This window comes from Lepisma saccharinum, chromosome 6 (genome assembly GCF_977018435.1).
Source record: "Lepisma saccharinum chromosome 6, izLepSacc3.1, whole genome shotgun sequence".
NCBI classification, from domain to species: Eukaryota; Metazoa; Arthropoda; class Insecta; order Zygentoma; family Lepismatidae; genus Lepisma; species Lepisma saccharinum.
This window is the reverse complement of record NC_139234.1, coordinates 82,841,214-82,867,491: the sequence shown is the minus strand read 5'-3', so window position 1 is coordinate 82,867,491 and position 26,278 is coordinate 82,841,214. Positions and strand designations below refer to the sequence as shown.

Genomic DNA, 26,278 nt, shown 5'->3' with positions numbered 1-26,278 from the left:
TTAATTAAGTTATAATATGCAAGGTGAGATATCTTGCAGTTGTAATTCTGAAAGTTTTGCCATATCTGCATTTTTTTTAAAACTTTGCACACACATACGTGCACATCATCGCCTTGAAATCAAGGGGTCTCGGGTTCGATACCCGGTGGAGGCACAAATGGTTCGGATCACACTTTAAACTGTACGCCCAGTCCCAATTAGCCTTACTGTGTATAAAGTGGACTTAAAACACCAAATCAATCAATCAACACGTGCACATTTTTTTTGTAAATAGTGAAACTTGTAATGCTGTAGTATTTAATAGATAATATTTAAAGATACCTTTCCTTTTTTGCTTTATCAGTTACAAATGTTCATTACCACATCATTACTGGATGTGAGAATTCATGGAAGTCTTTTTTTGTTATTCCAGAACCTATTTGCCACTGGAAGAGTATTTCATGAGAAACGTTTGTACATAACACTGGACGAGGTTTCTCTAGCAACTAGGCTCAACAAAGTGGTAGTGCAGATGCAGAATGTGTGTTTTGGCTCTTACCCCAAGCTCTTCCACAGGTAATTTCACTAAAGAGAAGGAATCATGCTTGTCCTATGATGTAATGATGATAACAATTACTTAAAAAATAATTTTTATTTCATTAAAGAAAATACAGATAAATTCACTGGTACTGATAAATGTTGTTCAACCAATCCAATATAGTATTGTAAATATTCCATGAAGAACACAACTTTTTCATTAAATCTTTTAATTAATGTACGCAAGTAAGTGATTGCAATAACCCTACTCAAGAAAACGTAACCTCATATTTATATATTTAATTCTAAAACAAGTCTATGTGAATTATACCCCTAGGTTTGGCAGAATTATACTCCAAGTTAGATGCTGATTATAGATATGTCCTATCCATATAATGTATCTGTTCCATCCTTAATACATACATTATATGAAAACTGTGGAAACTGAATATCACTGACCACTCCAAATCATGATCGTATATTGACTCAACACAATGTTAAAAATGCAGCAGTTTTTTTACGTCCACTAGTACCACCCACTAGAGGTTTTTGGTAGTGTAGCATTCAGATTCTCACCCGCTGTAGTCATCTGTGCTTCACTGACTTTGTATCTAGTAGACATACAGGATAACTCATATTGTATCTACCAACTTCAAATAACAATGGGAAGATGCTGAATACTTGAGTCCAATTTCTGCACAAAATCTTGATTTATGATTTTTCACGTAGATGTATAGCCAATACTTAGACACATGTTGCTTGCAACTGTTGGCAATATTTCAACCTGCTAGTGTTAACCTATATGGATATATGTCCCCAAAATGGCACTTTTCACTCAACCCATAAAATCGCCAGTCAAAATTTCATCAAATGTTGCAAATGACCAATATTGGTCGCAAATGACAGACTGACATGGCATCAGTCATCAAATGTCTAATTATGACCCTTCGATAATTTCTTACAAATTTTTCTTACTCAGAAGTTTATTTCTGGAAAAACTTAAATGCTGCTTTCCGTCAGTTCTTAATTTATATAATTTTCTGTACGGAGTGAACTGATAATTTTAAGCATTGAAAAATATCTCAATGGATGAGGCTTTATAATGCAGAAAACCCGGTGTAAATATCTCTTACGGTTTTCGTGATATACATTTCCAAAGTTTGGATTGTGCGACTTTTGAAATTCTCTGTATAAGATGCTGAGCATCACGGTATTCAAAACATCGCTAAATTATTTGAGAAAGCAGGAAACGGGGGACAAAGGGTAAGGAATTGTTACTGACTCTTTGGAATCTTCACAACGTTGATAATAATAATAATAATAATAAAGAAATTGCTAACTTAAGCTGTACTGCAATTTGAACTTAGAATCATCAAAATTCCGTACATATTACAGCAAAACATCACAGTCACCAGGCTGAAATTTTTATTTGCCCTGACGATCTGGCGACCAGAAATTTTCGAGCCCTGCACATAGGCATTTAATACTGTGTGTAATATGGACAATACAGACATCACCGCACCTTGAAAATAACATCCTCTAAATGTCCTCCTGCTTGGATGCATTGTTGAGGTGATGCAGGAAGCCTTCCATGACACATCTCATCATGTCTTGTAGAATAGCTCATATTTCACGGCTGATGGCCATCTTCAAAACACTACCTGTGGCTCTTCACTCCACATGCTTTCCACCAGCATGGTCCACTCGTCCCATGGGAGTACGTACACAAGAGTCACGAGTCTGCGCAGGTTTCTTTGCTTGTGGTTCTACTATACTCTTCAAGTTCTTTATAATTTTCTTTCTCTGCCTTTTATCTTTATATAGTTGCCACAATCCCTATGAACAAGCATATGGTTATGCTATTTTTGACATGTTCTTTTGAAACTTGGCTGAAGAAAATCTCAGTGCTTGTAGTTGGTGCATTCAGTGTGCTTGAGTACACTGAAAATTCCTTTTACATTTTTTTAAATGGAAGAATGGCAAAGAAGGAAAAAATTTAGAAAAAAAGATTTTTGAAGCTTATAAGAATTTGATGAAGTATATTCACCAACATTTAAAAAATGCTTTTGTTTAATAATAAAATATTTAAAATTACACAATTCAAACAGAATATTAAGCATAAAATATAAGATTTGTTAATTTCAGCAATTCATATTACATTTTAAGTATCTTTTACATGTAGAAACATTTAAGGTTCTTAATAGAAATTTTCTACTTCCGAAGAACACTATAAATCATAATTAGCCAAGATATTATGGAAAATATGTGCGTCGCCCAGAAAGAAAGAAACGTTTTGGTGTAAAACACAAATGACAAATGATCTGTGCAAGAAAGAAATATGATACAGAAACTACATACCTTATTCTACTTTTCCACATATTCGTCATACCCATTCAATCACGTACCATAGCGTGATACCAGTTTCTTGATACCGTCATTGTACTCGATTGCTGCCAATGTATTGAACCATATAGTGCTCCTGAGTCAACCCATCTGGCACAGATTTTCTTGTACCAAAGGTGTACTATAATAATTTTCATGGAGAATATCTGACGTGAAACATCAGTCAGCCTGAATTACTTCATTGATCTTTGTCTTTGAGGCCTCTGTCACAAGCGGGGTCGACCGGAACATTTGCTGTCATGTACACATGTTCTTCCTGCATTAAATTTGGAATACCATTTTCTCACAGATGATGCATTCATCACATCACTACCGTACACTTTCATTATTTGCTTATGAATTTCACGTAAACAAAATTTTGTCACACATGTTCCATGTTCAAGGCTCATAGCTCGACACTGTACACGTAAGCATACATGTCTGCACCATCTTGCTGCTGAGCTCAAACTGATGGGGTGGAGTGTGCTGTGTACTACAGTTGAATGTTCCTTCTTTCCAGTAAGCACTTTGACATTTGACATGGCTGATGGATTCAAAAGATGCTGTCGCTACATGGTTGAATCATTGGGGGCAAGTGAGTACAATGACGATATCAACAAATGGGTATCACCCTATGGTAAGTGCTTGAATGGGTATGGCGAATATGTGGAAAAGTAGAATAAGGTATGCAGTTTCTTTATCATAAATTGTTTGCACACATTATTGGTCATTGTTTTACACCAAAGCGTTCCTTTTTTTTTTTTTTGGTGGATGACCCTCACTCTCCATGCAAGGGCATAAAAAACTTTTTACATATCATTGCAGTACCGCCTCCTTCAAATCATCATTCTCGGTAAATGCAGTTTCAACCTGGAATATATTGCCCACAACAATAACTAACCAATCAACACTGCATGCTCTTAAAACCAAAGCAAAGCACTTTCTTCTCTGTAGACAGTTTCAATCTAGAAGCACACGTGAATAAAATACATCCTACAATGGATTAATGTCAATGTAAGAACTTTATATTACTTCTTGTCAAATATTTCTCTGCTTGAACCATTAAACATTCACACATAATGCATTTTCAAGTACATGTGTGTGTGCTTATAAACATATACGTATATATTTAATATTTAGTTTTATGTAGTTTTATGTGTACACATATACTCCTTAATTGTATGTTTACAGTTCTAATTTGATTTCCAATTGTCCATACTTTTTTATTTCATCTTTCTTATTTACTATTATTATTATTTTGTTTTCTTTTCTTTTCTCTTATTGGATATATATACCTTTTGTAGGAAATGTGTGTCAACTTTAGACTGTATTCTGACAAGTGTTAGGTGGGAGGACAACATACACTGAACCTTGCCTGCTAATTAAAGATATGTTATTAATATTATTATTAATCATTATCATCATCATCATAAAACATAATTTGGGTTTTTCCAATCTTAATGATAACTTTTTTTTTTGTTTGATTCTCTCTCCATACCAGGTGTGCCAGTTAATAATTCTTAATTGATCCGAAAGAAAACAAGTGTATCTGGGGAGAAAGTATTGAACGTATTCAAAGTATGCGCCATCGCTAGCTATACATTTTACCCATCTGTCCGTCAAATTGTGGATGCCTTACCAAAAAAATCATTCACATTTTGAAGTGATCCATTCAGCAAGCCATTGTTCGACATCTTCATAATTGTTGAAGTGTTGCTGGGAAAGTGAGTGAGACATCGATGAAAACAAGTGGTAGTCCGAAGGGGTTAACCTTTCGCTGTGTGTGTGAAGAGGTGTTGTCGTGCTGCAAAATCACTTTTCCATGTCTTGTCGCCCAACCTGGAACATTCCCATGGCATGTAGCACTTCTGTACTTGCCTAGAAACTGAATAAAAACATCCACATACATTTTATTTCCAAGGTTTACTGTTTGACAAGAAACTTGTAATATTACAACATGGACATTACATCAATAAACTAAATAAGATAAAAGGAAACAAGGAAAACAACAATATACGAAAGAAAAGGAAAAATAATAATAATAATAAAAAAAGAACAACCTTCTATTGACTACCATGTGGCAACAAAGTGTTTACAGGTTGATGATGAATTTTAGTATTGCTGGGTACTTGATTCCTTTCACATATGTAAATAACAGTATTTGTAATCTGCAGTATCATTGGAGTAGAAATTTTAATATGACTGTTATCTTTCCAGTTACTACAAAGTGATGGTTGTGATGGAGGCAGACGAGAGAGAGGCTTCAGAAGCCGCATATGAATCCCTCAAATGTGAACTGCCTCAAGGTACATAATTTTATTACTTTCTTTCAGAACGAGACTTGCATTAGTACTGAATGCAAATATTGTGAAGTGTTTTTCTTAAATATTAGAAACTAGTACACATTATCTGTTCATGATTTATAGTTCATAATTGTGTATTCACTTGTGTGGGCATGGTTACCCAGTGTATATGTAAATATTATAGCTGAGCTGATATTAATCACCAAGGCTTTTCTGGAAACTAGATATTTCATAGAGTATGTAAAATATCAAGCGATGTTTTTGCAGATAAATTAACATTGATAAATATTCTGAAGAATTTGAAATTCTTGCACTGTTCAAGCCTCAGTATCAGTGGGAATCAGTAAAGATTATCAACATTGGTGTTTATGTTGGTTCATGGTTGGTGTCAACTCAGGAAATATTGATAAGTTACGAATAAAATCTGAAAGTCGCATATTTAAGTAATGTACTGACAAGTTTGACAAGTGCTTGGAATGAGGTACCAATGCAGGGAAAGTACCATATGCAGTGGCGGATTACCAAATAGGCCAACTAGGCACGTGCCTAGGGGCGGCACCTCTTGGGGGCGGCAAATCTTTGTTCCAGAATATCAAGAATAATAAAAAGTGTCTTACGTACACAGTGACAATTTAGACCTATGAAACCAATGTTTCAAATCAACGGTTTGCAACACTTTCGCTTCATACGAAAGAAACCTTGATGTATCGGATTTATGTGTTATCAAGAAATGTTTCGTCTGCTCTGCCTCCTTCGGACGCCAATCAATTTGTTTTTAACCCGTGCTGTGGCTTTTATCGTTTACAATGACAATGGAAGCCGCCCAGCCTTTGTTGGTTTGTTTTTGTAAATACATACTCTTCGATCTTCCATTAAGCGTTTGTTAATAGCCAGGCAGGAAAGAAGACTGATTGTTTGAAACTCGCATCTATAACAAAGCCAGTCTTAAAAAAAAATAAACACTGCTGATAAGTGAGTGAGTGGGTGCAGCTTTCGCGTGGACCGCAACTAGTTTTTGTCTTACTGTATTCTCTGGCTGGTGCATTTAGCTTGTTGTTAGTGCTTTTGCGATTTGGTGGGTTTTTTTATGCAGCAGGCAGCATGAAGCGAACAAAGTTAAGTGCTTATCGTAAACTTGCAAACGAAAAGCGTGAAAGAGAAGCAACCTTACAGAAAAAGCTTGGTACAGTGGACACGTTTTTTAGGCGAAAGGAACAAGTGATTTCCGAAAGCAGTTCAAAAATTGAAGTGGAAGCGGCTAGCTACATCGAGTGAACTCTGTGAAACGCAAAATGTCGAAAATATTGTGGGTTTAGTGGAGGAAGAAAGTGCCCCTGAGGTAGTGTCCCCTCAGTTCGTAGGAGTTCCTGATTGTGACAGTGAGAGTGCAAATTTCGTTACTGACGATCCTGCCGAGTGGTGTCTGAATGAGTCTACAATTTACATTCTTCTAAGACGTGGAATTAATCAGAATGATGAAAACGATTTTTCTAAATCGCAAAGACTCATAGCAGGTAAGACAAGATTTTTAAATAATAGTGGTTTTTTTTTCGTAAACTTGTAAATGGCGAATCAATATTGCGGAATTATTTGGTATATTCGTGCAGCACTGGTGCCGTTTATTGTGCATCATGCAGGTTGTTCGAGGGCAAGACAAACATCGCAACTCACGGTATTTCAGACTGGAAAAACATTTCAAATATTCTATATGGACACATCAACTTTGAAGAACTTATACACGAGTTTGCAACAACCAAAGTGAGGCGGAAGCGGCTTCATTTATGACTGGTGAGCAGTAGCGTAGCGTTATAGTACGCCCGTACGCCCGGCGTCCCAGATTTAAAATTTAAAAAAATGCGTAAATGCTGTGAATATAAAGTAAAACTTGACTAATTTCATACATGTTTGACCTTCATGGCATTATAATAGCTATTTTTTGCGATCCCTTTGCAACGCTCCACTCTCAACACTCGTTCTAGCATCTTTTTTCAATGCCTTTCCTGGCCGGACGCCGAGCAGGTTCGGCGTAAAGAACTCTATATTCCTTGCTGCCTTTCTGGAGGGAAAGCTTCGATCTCTACAGCACGCGCGTAAATACTCTCTCATACGCCAGCGTAAGGAGCAGCAGACGTCTACCGTGATTGGTTCATGTGACCCTTCCTGCCTTCTGAAGCAGACGACAGCGGTAGAATTCCTACCCGGTTCTTCGCTCTTCGCGCTCATGCAACGCGTGCTATGTGATGCTACAATACGCAAAATTGACTGACGTAACTTTACCAATCTCAAATATACCGCTTCTTAATAGCCACTGCATTGTATAATTTATCGCACGAACAGCGATGTGCATTAGAAACTAAAAGATCAACACAGTTTTTGTCAAATAAGTTGGTGAAGTCCTCTTGGTAGAAATTCAGCCTGTGGCTGCTCTACCACTTAACCCGCAAAATTATTATTATTTTTTATTGTTATTATTTTTTTCGTTATTATCTAACTACTTAATATTGTGTCAATGAAAATGTTTAGCATTCATTTGAAAACTCTTAACAACGAATTGTCTCTGGACAAAATTATTTTAAAATGTTTATCAGCATTCTGAATTACTAATCGGCACTGTTACGTCAGTAGAGTGAACGATATTTGGATCATCCACCCACCTCCGTGTCAGAGTGCTTTGCACAGTGCGCCAAGACGACAGAGGTCCCTGGTTCGAATCCCGGCGTGAGCACGGGTGTTTTTGTCAGTGTCCCTTCATCAATATCATCACTCATATTCATATTCGCAATTAACCAAAAGGGTAGAAAAGCGAAGTAAAATAAACCAAATCAATCAGTAGTTGGATCATCCACAACAATGACGTCTATTGTGCAGAGGCGCTTGTGATTCAGGTAGGTTTTTAATGACTTGCGTCATGCAGAAAGATATAAAAAAGGTATAAAACACCAGAGTTCAAAACATTTGTGGCATAGTGAGGCATCTAATTTTCTACCTAAAACATGCATAAATGATGTTTTATTGAAAACCCAGCTGACTTCAGGCAAATAAACAATACCTGTGGTGAATAATACCATAAGTAAAGTATTGAGCAAGAAAGGGCCGACCCTTCCTTCGGACTTGGCGTTCCCACCCGAAATGTCCATGCTACGCCACTGCTGGTGAGTGGTGAATTTAATTTGTCAATACATTACATCATTTTAGGTATAGCACATACAGAAAATGAATTGTTTGTTATTGATTTTTATCCTTTGTTTTTTATTTCAGTATGTTCACTAATTTTTATATTAGCCTGTAAAATACTGCAAATAATTTACTACTTTTCTTTTGAGAAGGGCGCACATTAAGTTTGTGCCTAGGGGCGGCGAGAAAGCTTAATTCGCCACTGACCATATGTGTATGTTATTGTGATTTTGAATCATAAGGGTGACGTTGTATCTAAAGATGTCTGTTTGGCTGTTACATGGAGATAGGTAATTTACTCTGATAAGCTTAATTTTCATTTTTCCACGCAAATTTTCTTAGCAATCGATTTTGCCACCTGTCTCGTGGCTTCATCAGGCATGTATTGTCTTGCTGCGAGCAACATGGTTCCTTATTCTTCCACTTGTGCTCGTGGCGGCACTAGTTGACGTGGTCCTTTCACTTTCTGCCGTTCTGGTGTGTGGTGTAGAGCTTCCTTCTTTTGCCGCACATCGGTTTTTGGTGCTGCAGGCGTCGGTTCTCGGTCTCGTCGTCTACTTCCATGGAACGGCGTTTGTTCGTATGTACAGGCGGGCTTTTTTGCGAGCGCTTAAGTGACGTGCTTGGTTTATTGTCCTGCGGGGTGAGCCAGTCGGGTGGGTGGGTATATTTCTGATAGCGGGAAGCCAGGTTTTTTTGAGGGCCCCGGGGCTAGTGTTGAGGTCGGCAGGAGTGGTCACTATTGCATAGGTTTCTTTTGAGAACCTTTCCAAAGTGGATTTCGCTTGCATGACTATTTACCACATCACCCGCAGCAAGACAGTACACGCCTGACGAAGCCATCAGATGGGTGGCGAAATCAATCGCGAAGAAAATTTGCACGGAAAAATTAAAAGTAAGCTTATCAGAGTAAATTACATAAGGGTGAGTCGAGTGAAAGTGAGCCTGTCTTCTCCTAGGACTTGGCAATCCATGTGAATGACACAACTACCTATAAAATTGCATTTTGCCTGTTGTTGTGTTGCGAGGTACGGTAGATCCTGCATTACTGCGTGTTAAATAAAGGTCTACGCTGCAATGGATCCTCCAGTAGAGAGACAGGCAGCGTGGTAAGATTTTTGAATACTGAAAGTGTTTCAGAACACAAAGAGCGTCACAACATGTCTGCTTCAATGCACAGAGAACGTTGCATTTCATTAGCCACTGTGAAATGATGGTGAAAATGTTTCAAGGAATGATGTAATGATGTGTCAGTTTCCGAGATGACTCAAGAACTGGACAGAGCCATCGTACCATAATACAACATGCATTTCCACAGGTTGATGCATTAATCCAACAAGATCGACACCAGAATTGACAAACTGACCTCAAAAGTAAACATTAGTCATGGTACAGTGAATGTTAAAACACATCAGTATCTTAACTATCAACTGCTCTGTGCACAATGGATTCCCAAGGTTCTGAGTAAAGAAATAAACACCATAGACTTGATCAGTGGTGTCACGTGCAGTTCACATATGGGTGTTCACAATAAATTTTCTATACTGAATGCAGTTTTACTCCTCTCCCTTGTAACTTCATCTTCAATTAAAAAAGTAAGTATAACAGTTCAACTTATTTTCAACAATTTCCCCCAAAATGTTTGAAGTAATATAATTTTTTTATATAAAATTAACACCCTTTTAATTACATTATTTATTTTAAGGTCTCCCCGGTGGTGCACTGGGTGCATCCTCACCTTGTAATCAAGGGGACCCGGGTTCGATACCTGGTGGAAGCACATAGTGGTTCAGATCCCACTTTAAACTGTAGGTACAGTCCCAATTAGCCTTTACGTGCATAAAGTGGACTTAAAACAACAAATCAATCAATCAGTCAATTACATTATTTATAATTAGTAATGGGTAGTCCAAACTATTTAGTATAACATGCAATCTCAGGTATGTACACTGCAAGACTAACATACTTCGCAATCTACTTTTTATTACACGGACCATACAGTATGTTAACAAACAACGTTCATTTAGCATTGAAAGCATGTGCATCATTAGCGGAACAGAGGGGAGGATGCATCCTTCCAAGATTCCAGAAAAAATGTATTATTTGTATGTAAGATATTTGGGTATTATGCAAAATGCCCCCTGCGCACAATAACTTGGTTGTGATGCTTATTACTGAAGTATCAGTCCATGTGACATTGCTCATATTCCTTCTTCCCTCATGGCACCCTTAATGTTTCAAGATTTTTTTTGCAGCGTCCAAGTCAGAATGTAGGCATATATAACACTTATAATGCTCAGTTTCTTGGAAGGTTGCTTGCTTTAAGTTAAGAAATAAACACATATTTCAAATTCTGAAACATTTTATATGTAAAAAGTACTAAATAAGCACATATTTGAAACATTTATATCATTGTCTAACAATTCAGTGAACATGTTGAAACATTTCGCGGTGCCCCTGTATATGTGCAAATGGTAACAAACACCCAGGATGTGCCTGTTGCCCATCCATACATTTGAGTCATTTGATCAATTACAAGTACTATACGATGAAAAAAGATAAACTAACAATTCTCTTTTAGATATATTTATATATTTCTTAAATATATCTAACGAGAACAAGACTACTTGCTGATTTGCTGAAATAAGTGGCTAAGGAACACACACTAGACATGCACTTTCATTTGCTTAAAATATGCCAGGATTAGCGACTTCTCGCTAGCTAAAGTTTGCAACTATGTAGTCCTCCTAGACAAGCCTTGTATATGTTGCACTCTGGTGCTGAATGTAAGAAGTATTGCCGCTTGCATCTGGGTTCACACAGCGAAGTGAACATCTTCAGGGTACAGTGGCCAACTCCCCTTAGCTGTCAGCTTTATGCAGCACCCATAGCAATTGTGTTCCAATGCCCTGCATTGAACACCATGGGAATCAGTGTTACCAAATATCTAGAAAAGTTATCAGACGTGAAAAAAGTCGTGTCAGAGTAAATTGTTTATGTATATACTCGTACATCAAACAAAGTAATTTTTCGAATGAATATATGTGTTCGTGTGAATTTAATATGTACATAATTTAAAACATGTACATGAGTGTTCACATGTTCATGCGGACATTATCAGGCTACACACCTGGACTTGATGTGCATTCATTTATCTGTTGCATTATCATGATGCGATTGCTACTCCCCAATGAAGGCCAAGATAGCCATCTCCGTGAGAAAGTGTTTGTTGTCTTCTTGTTTTTACATATATCGAATTTGCTGAATATGCGTAAATTGTCAACACAGAAAATTACCATGTGATGCTACATAGATGATATTGCCTGCTTGCCTTTACCCCTGTTTACCTCCCTGCGGTTGCCTCCATAAACCAGTTTATTACATGCTGGGTAAAGTCTTTTGATGCAGGCAAGGTAAGAATAATTCTCATCTTAGATGACCCCCCCCCCCCCCCCGTGGGAATTGAACCTGTTTCTCCTGCTTGGCACTCACATTTCCAACTTAACCATTGTCACTCCTTACTGGTGCAAGTACTGTGAAAATGTGCTTGGAGAAGGCTTTATTATACTTAAAATTGTATGCCAAGTCTCGATTAGTTAATTGAACATAAAAAGTGGACTTAAAACAATATCTGAATTTGACATAATGTTATACATAAGTGATTGGTTTCCCAATTGAATTTATATTGCATGTAATTGTGATATAAAACACAATTTCAAATTCTTGTATTCTTTCTGTATCCATGAATATTGTTGAAACAATGCTCCATTTAATTTCTCTGTTACTGGTTTCCATGGAAATTGATATTTAAATAAATCCAAGAAATTTTCTCAACATGAAATATTGAATTTAGTGCTTGTTATGTGCACAAATATACCTTTGCTGAAACAGAAACTGAATCAGCAAAGGATTATTTGTTCACTGTGTATAAAATGAAGACTTGTGTTAATCAGCGTATTTGATTTTCATATTGTAATTATTGAGCTAGTAATAAATCATATTTTAAATAGGACCATTATTTGTTAAATTAGCAGTATTGATTTACTAAAAAAATCTATTAATATTAATGTGAAATTGTAAAATTCCATTTTCTGTACAGGTACGCTAATATTTCAAAATGCAGACAGAAGTGTGATAGTTGTATTTTTTGATCACATGATTTTATTCATGTTGAAGTACATCATAAGGACCTTGTTGAGTTGTTTGATGTCCACTTTATGACCAGATAGGCTAATCAGGACTGGACCTACAGTTTAAAGTGGAATCCGAACCACTATGGGCCTCTACCAGGTATCAAACCCGGGACTCCTTGATTACAAGGAAATGACACTACCAGTATGCCAATGGGGAGGCCCTAAGTAGGTCATCAGAAATGAATGTTGTGCAATTTTGTGACCCTGAAAAAATTTCCTCTTTCCTGTAGAAAATGTCAAAATTCAAGGTCACATCTTATATTTTTCATGAAAAATGAAATATGAGTAAGTTTGGAGTGCTATATCTTCAGAAAGAAACAACACCCCAGACTTAAGCTTTCATATACTGTTAGTATAACACAGCTTGCATGTAAGCATTCACTTGGTTTGATGGGCCATTGTTGCTTTCCATTGTTCTGCAGCAAAAGTGTCAAAAATGTAATTTTTGTCGGTTGTCTGCCCTTCTTATCTTGGTTAAGCAACAGCACCCAAAAAAATTGTTTCTTGAACATGGAAGCTCACTGTTAGGACAAGCTAATTGACAGCACTTTACTTGGATATTGATGCTGTTAGCAGACATAACCAGTTTACTATTTAAAAATTGCAAAATCTGCAACTTTAAAATGAAGCTTATCTCAAAAAATGCATCAAAGCGGAAAAAACTAAATATACCATATTGTACCTAAGTATATGTACTAACACAAGGAACAGAAAAAGAAAGAGTCTTGTGCCACTTTCGAAGAAAAAAATTAAGGAATATCAATGTCAATAACCACATTTCCTCCCTATCAGAAAGTGGAACAGTCCTTTCCTCCTCCCTTTCTTTGTTTCAAATGGAGCAGTCCATGTCTTGGCAAGTTGTGTGACTGTGTTTCTTTATAATTTTTTTGATAGGTGGCATAGTGGTTACGCCATTGCCTTGCAATGAAGAGATCTTGGGTTTGATATTTGGAAGCAGAAGTGGTTCAGATACCACTCTTTTAGATTTCACTCTTTCATGACATAAAATAGCTTAGATAATTTAATAATTTCTTCATTTGTGCTTATTCTGTAAAGTCCCGATAAATATATACATGGTGGTGTAGTCGTTAGCCCATCTGACTGCCACATGGGATACCCAGGTTCGATTCTTGGGGTGGGTGATCTAAGATCAGAATTCTTGCAGCCTTCTCCCCACATAAAGCGGCTCTGGGGCTCATCCAGCCTCAAATCAATGGGTACCTGGGAACAACCCCGAGGGGTAAAGGCAGCCAGAGCATGGTGCTGATCACATCACCTTCAGAAGTGGCCGAGATCTAGAATGTGTGGGGCCCTATCCCCACATCCCCTAAATGTGCCTTCATAGCATGGTGGATTCCCACTGGGAACTTTACGGTATTTTATCACATGACATTATTATTATTATTATTACTATTACTATTAAAGTTGGGCTTAACTTGCACGATCTTAATGCAGATTATTCTTCTTCATCCTGCTTAATAGAGATGATGTAAAACCGTGCACACATACTCATGTTGTGTGCATACACTACAACACAATCTTGTGATAATTAGTACACATTGATGTCCATTAGAGTAAACGAAGGTTGGAACAGTGAACTAACATGCCTAATTGGAATGCCTATTTAAGAAAGAGAACAAGATTATTTTACATGTACACTAAAAAATAAAGTCTAATTTGTTTCATTCTCATGCAATGTTTTTATTCCTGTCGCATACAGGCTTAATTAATTGTCCATGTCAATCATCCAGGCCATGTCACCCACCATCCTCGATTTTGATGAAATTCGGTATACTTATAGAACTTTTGATACTGATTGCAAAAATGACAACCTTCTTGAGATTGGTCAAAGGTTTAGAAGTTATGTGCTTTTTAAAATCTTCATGTATGGCATATGTGGCTCCACTTTGAATGACATGCATTAGGCTATAAGTAATCATATCTTCCCTCAGGTTTGCCGTAGAACCTTCAAACTTATTTATTTATTTTTATTTATTTATTTCCTTTAACAGAGAAATTATCTCGTTTTACAGAAGGTTGCCAAAAAAGAAGATGAAACACATAATATAGTACAGTGAGACATAACACAGGTAGAACACATACACAATATAATGTAATATAAATCACTAAACTATACTATAGAATAATATAACACCCAATTAGCAATTTAGAAGTGCTTCACCCAAATCAATACAAAACAAGACCAAAAAACAAACAAGATGTAATTTTTATTCATATGCAGTGATATATTGCTAAGTACGTATAACAATTTATGTTGTAAACACTTGTCTTAATATTCTTTTGTACTCATTGATTGAGATACTGAAATCAAAATTAGATTGCAATATAGATATTTTGTTGTACGCAAAGGACATTCTAAATAATGGTGAATTCTTGAATCTTTCTGTTTTAGGAATATCATAAGACATCAATTGTTGCAGCCTTAAGCCACATTTCCTTGCTTTGAAATATATCTTTTGGAGAAAAGTAGGGTTATCTATGATGCCAGTCATTGTTTTGTACAGAAATAATTGTTGTTATTTCCCTTCTGTTAATAAGACTTTCATAATTAAACTCATTAAGTAGGTCATTGTATGATAAGTTATTATAATATGATGGTACATTATACTTTTTGTAACAGAAGTATCTTAAAAATCGTTTTTGAATTCTTTCAATTACCATCTCCTGGGATTTATAATATGTAAACCAAACATTAGAACCATATTCAAGCTTACTTCTAATTAATGCATTATACAAGATAGAAATACTGTCTACATTAGTTAGATTCCTCGTATTTCTTATAAGAAAACCTAATGATCTAAATGCATTGTTTACTATGTATGATACATGTTTGTTAAACATCATATTACTATCCTTAATAATACCTAGGTCCTTAATAAAGTTTATTCTTTCAAGCTCTTCTCCACAATAAAATAGGAGATTTTAGAGGTATTTATTTTACTTGATAACTCCATAAAAGAACACTTCTAAATATTAAATTTAAGGTTATTGTTTATACTCCACTCATACATTATATCTAAATCTCTTTGAAGTTTCCTAATGTCTCCACTAACTAACTAACTCTCTAGCCTTCTTAAACCCGAAGGTTCATGGCTGCAGCAACACAGTCCTTCTATCTGTCCCTATCTTGAGCAAGATCGATATACTCTTTTCCATCCCTACCGATTTCCTTTAGGTCCATCTCAACGTTGTCCCTCCATCTTCGTCTTGGCCTTCCTACAGGTCTCTTACCATCGGGTTTCTCAACAAGAATCCTGTAAACTCCTCTTTCCTCTCCCATTCGTGCCACATGGCCTGCCCACCTAAGTCTTCTTGATTTAATTATTCTAATAATATCTGGACATGAATATAAATTATGTAGTTCTAAATTATGTAACCTTCTCCACTCACCTGTCTCCTCATCCCTTTTAGGTCCAAATATTTTCCTTAGAATCTTATTTTCAAATACTCTCAATTTATGTTCCTCTTTCAATGTAAGGGACCAAGTTTCACACCCATATAATACTACAGGCAAAATTACTGTTTTGTATATTTTAACTTTTAGTTTCTTAGATATTAAACGAGAAGACAAAAGTTTATGAAGAGAGAAGTAACATACATTTCCTGAATTAAGCCTACTTTTTATTTCCTCTTTAATATAATTTTCATTTGTTAATATTACTCCTAAGTATTTGAATTTGGAAACTGGTTCAAACGAGTTGTTATCAATAATTAGATTTTGATTATTACCTAACACTTGATTTCGACCTGTAAGCATATATTTAGTTTTTCTCTTTGTTAACTTCCAAACCTATCTCTTTAGCAGTTTTGAAAAAATATTTTAGCATTATTCTTAATTGTATTTATATCATCCCCTAATAAGTCGACATCATCTGCATATGCTAACAACTGAGTCACACCATTTAACTTTAGTCCTTCTTTAGTTTCTTTTTCTTTCCTAACAGCATATTTTAACGCAAAATTAAAGAGCAATGGAGATAATGCATCTCCTTGTTTTAACCCATCATGAATTGCAAATTTGTCAGACACATTAATACCCACACGAATTTTACTTTCTGTTTCACTGGCGCATACTTTTATCATACTAACAAGCTTCTTAGGTATTCCAAACTCTACTAATATATTATATAATTTATTTCTTTTGACCGAATCATATGCTTTTTTGAAATCAATGAATAGCTGATGGACATTTTGATTATATTCCACTTTTTTTCAAGTGTCTGTCTGATGTGAAAAATTTGATCTGTAGTTGATCTGTTACGTTTAAATTCACATTGATAATGACCTATAATTTCATTAGCATATGGGGTTAGTCTTGTTAAAAGAATGTTAGATAATATTTTATATGTTGTTGAGAGTAGATAAATTCCACGGTAATTATTGCAGTTCATTTTATCACCTTTCTTAAACACAGGAACAATTATGGATTCTTTCCACTGTTGAGGGATTTCTTCTTTATTCCATATTAAACAAATTAATTTATGAATTTGACATATTAACGAATTTCCACCATATTTAATTAACTCAGCTGTTATTAAATCAATGTCAGGTGCTTTGTTATTCTTTAGCCTTTTAATAGCATCTTTAACTTCAGTCAAGTTAGGTTCTGCTGTGTGTACTTCATTTACTTCTGATTTATCTCCTACATGGACATTTAAAAGGTCATTAAAGTAGTTCTTCCATCTATTTAGAATATCACTTGGGTCAGCTAGAAAATTACCATCTTTATCTTTTATCAAGTTTACTTTAGGTTGCCACCCTTTTCTAAATTCATTTACACCTTTATATAAATCTCTGATATTTTTGTTTTTGCTATTTGTTTCAATTTTGTTAATTTTGCTTTTCAAGTAATCTCTTTTTTTACTTCTAAACGTGCGGTTAACTTCTCGCTTTATTCTATTATAATTGCTTAGATTTGTATCATCCGAGTTATTTAACCACCTAAGTCTAGCCTAATTTCTTATTTCTATTAGATTATGACATTCATTATCAAACCATGGCTTACTTTTTCTTGGTTTATGGTATCCTATACTTTCTTTAGCTGCTGATTCTATTGCATTACTATGTGCTCCCAATTCTTATTTACGTCTGTTTCATTTATATTTTCATCATCATTTAAATCCTGCAAAACATCAAATCTATTTGACAGTTTAATTTGGTAATCTTTCTTAATTCTTTCATCAGCAAACTTTCCTGTATCAAATTTTATAACTTTTAGATTTTGTTGCTTATGATTGATCCCTGAGAGTCTTTCTCTTAATTTAGCAATTACTAAATAATGGTCACTGGCACAGTCAGCACCTCTATGTGTATGAACGTCAATTATACTAGTATGCCTTCTCTTATCAATGAGAATATGATCTATCTGATTATGAGTTTTACCATCTGGAGAAGACCAGGTATATTTATGGATATCTTTATGTTCAAAAATGGTACTTTTCACAATTAAATTGTTTGAGGTTGCAAAAGTAATCAATCTTATACCATTATCATTACTTAATTCATGAAGACTTTCTTTACCAATCCCATGATTATTAATTTGTTTATAAAGCTTTATGTCATCAGCATACATGAGACATTTAGAATATTCAATTTGTAATGGTAAATCATTTGTAAATAATACAAAAAGTAGTGGTCCAAGATTCGATCCTTGTGGTACACCTGACTTCACAATATATTCAAACGACTTTGATTGTCTATAAGTTACATATTGTTTTCGACCATTAACATATGAGGCCATGGGAGCAAGAAAATGACTAGTCAACCCGAAATTTGAAAGTTTGCTTAATTAAATATTGTGATTAATTGAATCAAAAGCTTTAGCAAAATCAAGATGGATTGTATGTATAGGTAATGGATTTTGAAATGCTGCATAAACATCTTGAACAAAATTAATTATAAATTGTTTACCTTCCAGGAATGAAACAATGTTGATTTTCATTTATGTAATATTTACTGTGATTCCAGATTCTTGTGTACAATACTTGTTCTAATATTTTGGCGGGCGCACAGAGAATTACTACAGGTCTATAATTTTCTATTTTACAGTTGTCTCCTGACTTAAAAATTGGAGAAACTCGAGTTGTTTTCCAGATAATCGGAAAAGTTTGACATTTTAGAACTAAATTGTATATAAAACAGAGTGGCTTCTTTAATATCTCTGCACATGCCTTTAGTAAATAGGGTGGAATTTTATCAGGACAACTAGCTCTCTTAGGTTTCAATTTCTTTACAGCATTAAAATATTCTTTATCAGTAATTATATGACTTGAGATAGAATATGATACATTCATTTTAACATCATCATGAATATAATATGAGCTTATACCTTTAGCATATACAGATTTGAAAAGAAACTCAAAACTATTTGCTACACTTTGACTTGTTTCTAATTTTCTATTTTCAAAAACCATAGTCTGTTTACTACAGTCTTCTATTTTGTATAAAGTTCCAGAAAGATCTTGTATTATGTTTAATATTTTCTTTGGTTTCTTTAACATACCTCGAATAAGCCCTTTGTATCATTGTTTTAACTATTTTACTTGTTTCTTTACATAACATGTTATTTTCTTCAATGAATTTTATGGATTTCCCAGTGTCTTTTAATATACTCTTAATACTCTTTTAATTTTAATGTTTCTATAATCTCTCTTGTTCAGAATAGGATAAGCGTTCATTTAAATAAGGTTTCAGATGATTGTATCAATAATCATGTATATTTATATATAGTTTTATGTATTTTTTTTCTTCAGAAAAACAAATGACTAATTTTAAGAGTGAATTTCATGCATTGCCCCCTGTTCAATTTCCCCAGAATTTTATACATAGATAGCAGAGTGTGTACTAATACCTGATGAAAAAATTAGGATTGGCGGTTCAGAGACAGAGTGATGAAATCATTTGCATCAAATGACATTAAAAATTAATCTTATTAAAAATGCTTATGTATTTAGCACAAAGCCTGAAGTACAATATGTTTTAAGTAATAATATTCAAAATTTCTATTCACTATGTGTGAAGGTAGGCATTGGCATAACATGGCGGGGGAAAAGTGAAGTGCTTGCACCCCCAATTATATAGGTTAATTAAAATTTACAAGTTTTGTAAATTTTGTGAACCTGCTGCAAACAAATAAGTATTAATTGTGATTTTTCAAATGTTTTTAGCAAATAATCCTGGACACTATTCTTATGGGATGGAAATCCTTTTGATTTTCTCACCCCAAAGATAGTTCCCAAGTTACGTCCATGAAGATAGTACCTAATAATACTTACTCTAGTGTACTATATTCATTGCCAAAATTTTGTATACTATAAATTGTGCTGTTCACATTTTAGAAGAATATTTTGACAATTTCGAACACACTAAAGTATTTGACTTATCACTAAGTACATATGTCATTCCATTTGTGTTGTTAATGTCCACTGAATGCTTTGCGTCCAGTGGTAAGAAGGTGATGGACCAAGTGGATGCATGAATTTAATTGCTGAATCTCCTTTTTTAAGACTCCTGAAGCAATCCTACAAACAAGTTTGAGTTGCACACATGCTACTACATAACTATTTGGAGTTGGAATTCGGAAAGTCACTTCTTTTAAAATGTCCAACCATACAGTTATACAAAACGTATTTCATTAGCACTTACTATTTTTACAATAAATGTTAAACTACCAATGTTACGAAGTACCATGTTACAAAAAACTGTGACTAGCTACTTTTAAAAGTAAATAACTTTAACGTTAACAATGGTAACAGTTACTTTTTGCAATAGGGAAAGAGCTAAATTTGACCACTCTGTTTCCAACTATAAAAAAAAAAAATGCGCTAGGTGAAAGGAAGTGGCCACGGTGGCTCAGTCGGTAAGGCCTGACTACCAAGCTAAAGGTCCCGGGTTTGATACCAGGCCGGTTCAAATCCGGGAACTTTTCTAACGTCGGAAGCAGCCCCGGTGCCCACCCAGTGTCGAATAACATGGGTACCTGGGGGTAAAGGGGGTCAGGGGTGTGATGCTGATCACATCACCCTATACGCCTTCATAGCGTGGTGCTAAGCACAGGGGAGCACTTTACCTTTTTAGGTGAAAGGAAGCTATGCTTCATTGCATGCTAAATTTAGAACATCCACACTTTATTGCAATTCATTTGTAATTATATGTGAAAACTTCAGTGTTTTGGTGGATTGTTGCGTTCATTTGGAATGTGGTTGTCGAGCTAGGAAAAAGTAATTGTCGAAGGAGTGGATCTTTTTGATTTGTTCTTTTAAGTCAACTTTATGCACAGGAAGGCTAATCGGGACTGGATCAACAGTTTAAAGTGGGATCCGAACCACTGTGCCATGTGCCTCCACCAGGTATCGAACCTGCTACCCCTTCATTACAAGGCAACAACGTTACCACTATGCCATCGGGGAGGCAGGGATCTCGTTAAACTTGGAATGAAGGAGAAAGAAATAGGTGCAAGTGGAATCAATGACACCATATTCAAAATACCGTGGTCAGGATTCAAATGATATCTTAATTAAAATCGTTGAAGCAGGACTGACTCTGTGTTCAATAATTTATATGCTGTAATAATACAAATATATGAAGACATATTGTGTACCAGAAACATAAGTAAAACACACACAAGTCTTCAGGATTATTAATTGAGTGTAATTTATTACACAAAATAATGATTATTTCATAGGACCAGTAACTGTATACATGGTTATTGATACAATCATCGGAAGCCTTATTTAAATGAAAGCTTACACTATTCTAAAGAAAAGAAAACAAGTTTGAAGGTTCTACGGCAAACTTGAAGGAAGATCTAATGCATGTCATTTAAAGGGGAGCTGCCGCATATGGCATACACTGAGATTTTAAAAAGCACGTAACTTCTGAACTCCTTGATTAATACAAAAAAAATTCATTTTCTAATCAGTATCAAAAGTTCTATAAGTATACCGAATTTCATCAAAATCGGGGACAGTGAGTGACATTTTCACAAAATTCTGGATGATTTGACATGGAATGACCCACATATAAAATATGATAGTTCAGTTTATTATATAAGTTTAACTTTGAGTTTTCTTTTGATTTTTACTCGATTCATTTTTGTTATTTAGCATTGCTTTTCCCTCCCTTTAGGGCTACTGCATAGCAAGTGAAATGGTCAGATCTCAGTTTTGGTGCAAACTGTTTTGAGTTTGATTCCAGTGGAGGCTCTCAAAATTTCGGCATTAACCCAGTGTCATGAGGACAATTGGGAAGTTGAAGTATCAGGCTCCAGTCTCGTAAACCAGATAACAGCAGCGATAGGACTTGCTTTGCTGGTCATGCATCACCCAATAAAAATGCCTCTCTGTCTGGCCTTCAGAGTGTATTTTTTTTCTGCCACTTGAGACTAATTGTAATGATGAGGCTGAATGATGACACACTCAAAGAACACCCATGCCCAGTCTAGGATTTGAACCCTGGAATCTGCCATGGAGGTCGGCTCTGGCTGGCTGTTTGCTTTGTAACCAAAAAGTCTTAGGTTTGATATCTGGGTGGATCTGCATATCAATGGTTTGGATCATACTGTAAATTAGAAGAATGTGTTCTCATTCCCAAGCAGATGGTGGCGGAGGCTACCGAAATTAATAGATCCTCTACAAGTAAGTTTCGCGGTAAAAGTTGGTAACTTGCTTATTATTATCAACCACATCTTTTATTCTCCAAACATGCATAATTTATTCAGTTATTAATTCAAAAAGATCACCTCGTTATTATGGGTTCTTCTGACCAGTAGTGACCCTTTGATTTGAGAGGCCCCAAATCATATACAGTGTGTACATTTTTTCAATTACTTACAAGAATGCTCTATTACAAAGCAACAAACCTGATGTACTTACTTGAAGTTTATTTTCAGTCTTGATGGAAAGACATGTATTCTACTCATTTATCTAAAAAAATAAATTATCAAATTTGTGAAGCAGGTCCTAGGCGATGCCTTGTTCACCTACATGAAGGGCTGCCTCTAGCGAACATGTATCCAGGTGAAACAAAGTCAGAATAATCAATTGGTTAAGAAAAAAGAGGTCCAGAAAAAACAGGTTGCATTCATGCGACAAACGTCTACTTTGGACTCCATGTTGTTTACATTGATTATATTGCCTACATAGGTGTGGACATCTCTACTTATGATTAAAGTCTCATACTTTTGTGAATAAACTTAGTGTTCTGAAATTAGGATTGGTGGTTCAGAGACAGATTGATGAAATCATTTGCATCAAATGACATTAAAAATTAAGCTTATTAAAAATGAATAGCACTTCTATGCAGTCGTCAGAGTAGTAAGTGTAGTTCTGTGTAAAGGAGTCCATTTTTGCTTCTCAAATATTTATAGCAGGAATGTTCCATTTTTCTGTGATTTGCATAACTCTCAGGATAATTCAGACTTTAGAAAGTGTCTGTAAATTATCTCAAAGTTTCGTGTTTAAGAATTTATTTTGCATTTTTGCCGTTCATTCTGCATAATTTCGTGACAAAACATAGTAGGATAATGCACCTCACACCTTTCAAAAACATGGGAAATGAACATTGCAGTGAGTTATTTCACATCAAAAACGAAATATGCATGCCTCTACTTATGATGCAAGGATAGACATGACAAATTAACAAATTGGAAACATTCTGTATTTCTTGTAAAATTCTACTAGCTACATTTGAAAATATAATATGTAACAATAAAACAATAATTTCTTAAGCAAGAGATGATGATCATTTTGTTTTATTGCTTCTATTTTTGAAGTTGTTACAAGTTGAACACACCTTTGGCATCTCACTCTACTTTTGCAAACATTCATTGTTTCGACCACCTGGAATGTAGTTACCTTGACTGCAAATAGTCACCCTTGCTGTGCTAGTGTCAACGTGAAAACTGGATTTGGGCCTCCCCTAGTGTTTTCACTTTTAGGTTATTGATAAAAAGTCCTCTCTTTCTGATTTCCAACAGAAGTCTCAGGTAGGCTTATCTAACCAAAGAATACATGAATATGGATTACCTAACGGATGGACTAACTAACTCTGTAGCCTTCTTAAACCTGAAGGTTCATGGCTGCAGCAACACAGGCCTTCCATCAGTCCCTATTATCTCGTGACCTTTTTACCTCGGATTAAGAACTATACGGTCGAGATCAAAATTATATTAAAAGAAATTAAATTAAAATGGTTTCATAATTTTACATGACAAAATACGAGAAGTTCAAGTTTTAAATTTTCTATGTTGCAAAATTACTGGCACAAATATGTATTCACATTTGAGTACTTAAGGAAAATTACCAAGATCGAGTAATAATGCACTATATATTTAAACAAAGATTAAACAACTGAGTTTAACAAGTTCATACATAAATTCAGTACATGTTTTTATATATATATATTGAAGCATAAATATTGTTTTGCATTAACCTGTTCGCATATTACAGATTTATCTTCAAGTTTATCCCGTTAAGTCATTTATTATCACGAAGAATTATTTCCAACCTTGCGTAGATCTTTACGATGAAAATCGGCACCAAACGCTCAATTATCAGCTTAGAATCAGATACGAATTATGTGTATTTGTACGTTCAATCAACTTTTCACATTCCGAGTGCACACTTTTTGTATATTTGCAAATATAGGCCTTTCACTTATGTAGGTACATGCATGTAAGATACTTATCTCATAATTCCACACAAAGAGAAGATGGCTGCCATTTTACGTGAATCCATCGGGTCACAAATTTAATGTCCTTTGGACCTTTTAAGCATTTTGCGACGCAATTTCAGTCGTTACAATCGAATATTATACTTATCTGCGCTGCTATATCACGTCATATCCACAAATCTTCATGTTATATTTTAAAAGTTCCAATTTCAGTTTCCGAAACTTTTTAGCGACTTCATTCTAGTCGAGATGATCCTATAGATGAAGCAGTGTATCCGAACTCACACTGTTACAACTTTTTTCACAGTATACAAACTTGCGAATACTTTTCAAGTGACAAATTTTGAATTGTACAGTAATTATACATAAAAATGCTTGTAAAATAGATTAGATACAATAAAATAGATATTACAATATTCTAACACATGTTTACGTATTTTATTTTCACCTTTTTCAGTTATTTTAAGTTTTATCATTTTGGTGGGAAAAAGGTTATTTACTCACAAGTTGGATTTTTCCCTTTATGCGAGTTGACTATGCGTCCAAGTTTAGGATTACTTCTCAACTCTGGGATTACTCTTCAAAGCGCTTCTTTTAGCAAACCGTAAGTTTAATGTCGAAAATCAACCAAAATTATATTAAATGTCTCGTACATGGTAGTAATATGTTTTAAATACATGTTCGCGCCCAAATACTTATGAAAGAACAAATAAAAGCTGTTGAAACCACACACATGTGCGATTATGCATAAATTGGCAATTTTCGGTAAGCATATTCTTGATACTTTACAAAGCAAATTACATCGCTAAATTATCAAAATATTGTAAATACGTGAAGTTTGGATATGTACTTAAATAAGAACAAAGCCAAAGTGATGCAAATTAATTTTGTACAAATATAAATCGCCAAATACGAGCTCAAATCGAAAAATTCGAGTAATAAAATTATTTTATTTTTCACTTTATGATGGTACTCATTCTGATACCGTCATACTGGCGCCCAATGGGCTTACCCACGCCTGACTATAATTTACAATTTTCTAAACTTATGACATCACATGAGATCAAGATAAGACATGTTATTACAGTGGAAAACAAAAATTGGTACAAGAACATAGTAATCATACAAGACTATGCGATATTAGGTAAGAAACAATAATATCATTAAGTGTGTTATATTGTGCTGTTAGAATCACAACACGATCAAAACAGAATGTGTGAGAGTATACATTAGAGAGTGTGTACCTTTTATTTTAACTTGAGGTAGTGTGATGTATCACACAGTTATAATCATGACATCACTAGAACAATACGTTTGAGTGTGTACATATGCGAGTGTGTATCTCTTCTTACAATCTGAGTTAGTGTGTTATTAAGTGTAGTGATAATCATAACAATATCACTAGAGTGAAGTGTTTGAGTGTATACCTATGTGATAGTGTACTAGAGTGAACGCCTACTTATAATCTGAGTTATTGTAATGTGTCGTATAATCTTAAACAAGACATTACTGGAGTGAAATGTGATTATGTGTATATAAGTGAATGTGTATTATGTGTTTTTGAAACACTTGTTACTCAAGATGATAACAAGACAATCCTGTTCTCAGGCACAGAATATACACTTCCAAAAATGTCTAATGATATATTGTCTATGTCGCTGGACGAAATCATCAGGCAACCAAAACAAAAGAATGACAACATACCAGTAAAAATGATTATACACACATGTTGACATTATTAACCTACACATATTTCGTAAGCCATGAATGCTGAACTGACCATACGAGCAATAGTAATATATCACAATTGATTACTTGCTAAATCATGAAGTAATAATGAACTTCTATAGCATATCATACATTTTGTGTCAAAATTATTAACCAAGGAAATATTGACCTATATATTAAGAAACTTTAACATGTTTCTGAGCTGAAGTATAGTTAATGTGATATAATGTTATATTAAAATACGCGAAAAATGAAGTTCAAACTTCGAAGTTATGGTGAAGTTCAATAGCA

At 34.8% G+C, this 26,278-nt stretch overlaps 1 protein-coding gene across 1 annotated transcript in view; it reads left to right on the top strand.

Moving 5' to 3' along the window:
- The window catches only part of LOC145989480 (bifunctional FAD diphosphatase/FAD synthase-like), a 73,588-nt gene that overhangs the window by 18,108 nt on the left and 29,202 nt on the right, over window positions 1-26,278 (top strand). The window contains exons 6-7 of the mRNA XM_083124827.1: window positions 413-555; window positions 5,116-5,204. Coding sequence (XP_082980953.1) covers window positions 413-555; window positions 5,116-5,204 — 232 coding nt within the window. The remainder of the gene's footprint in view (window positions 1-412; window positions 556-5,115; window positions 5,205-26,278) is intronic.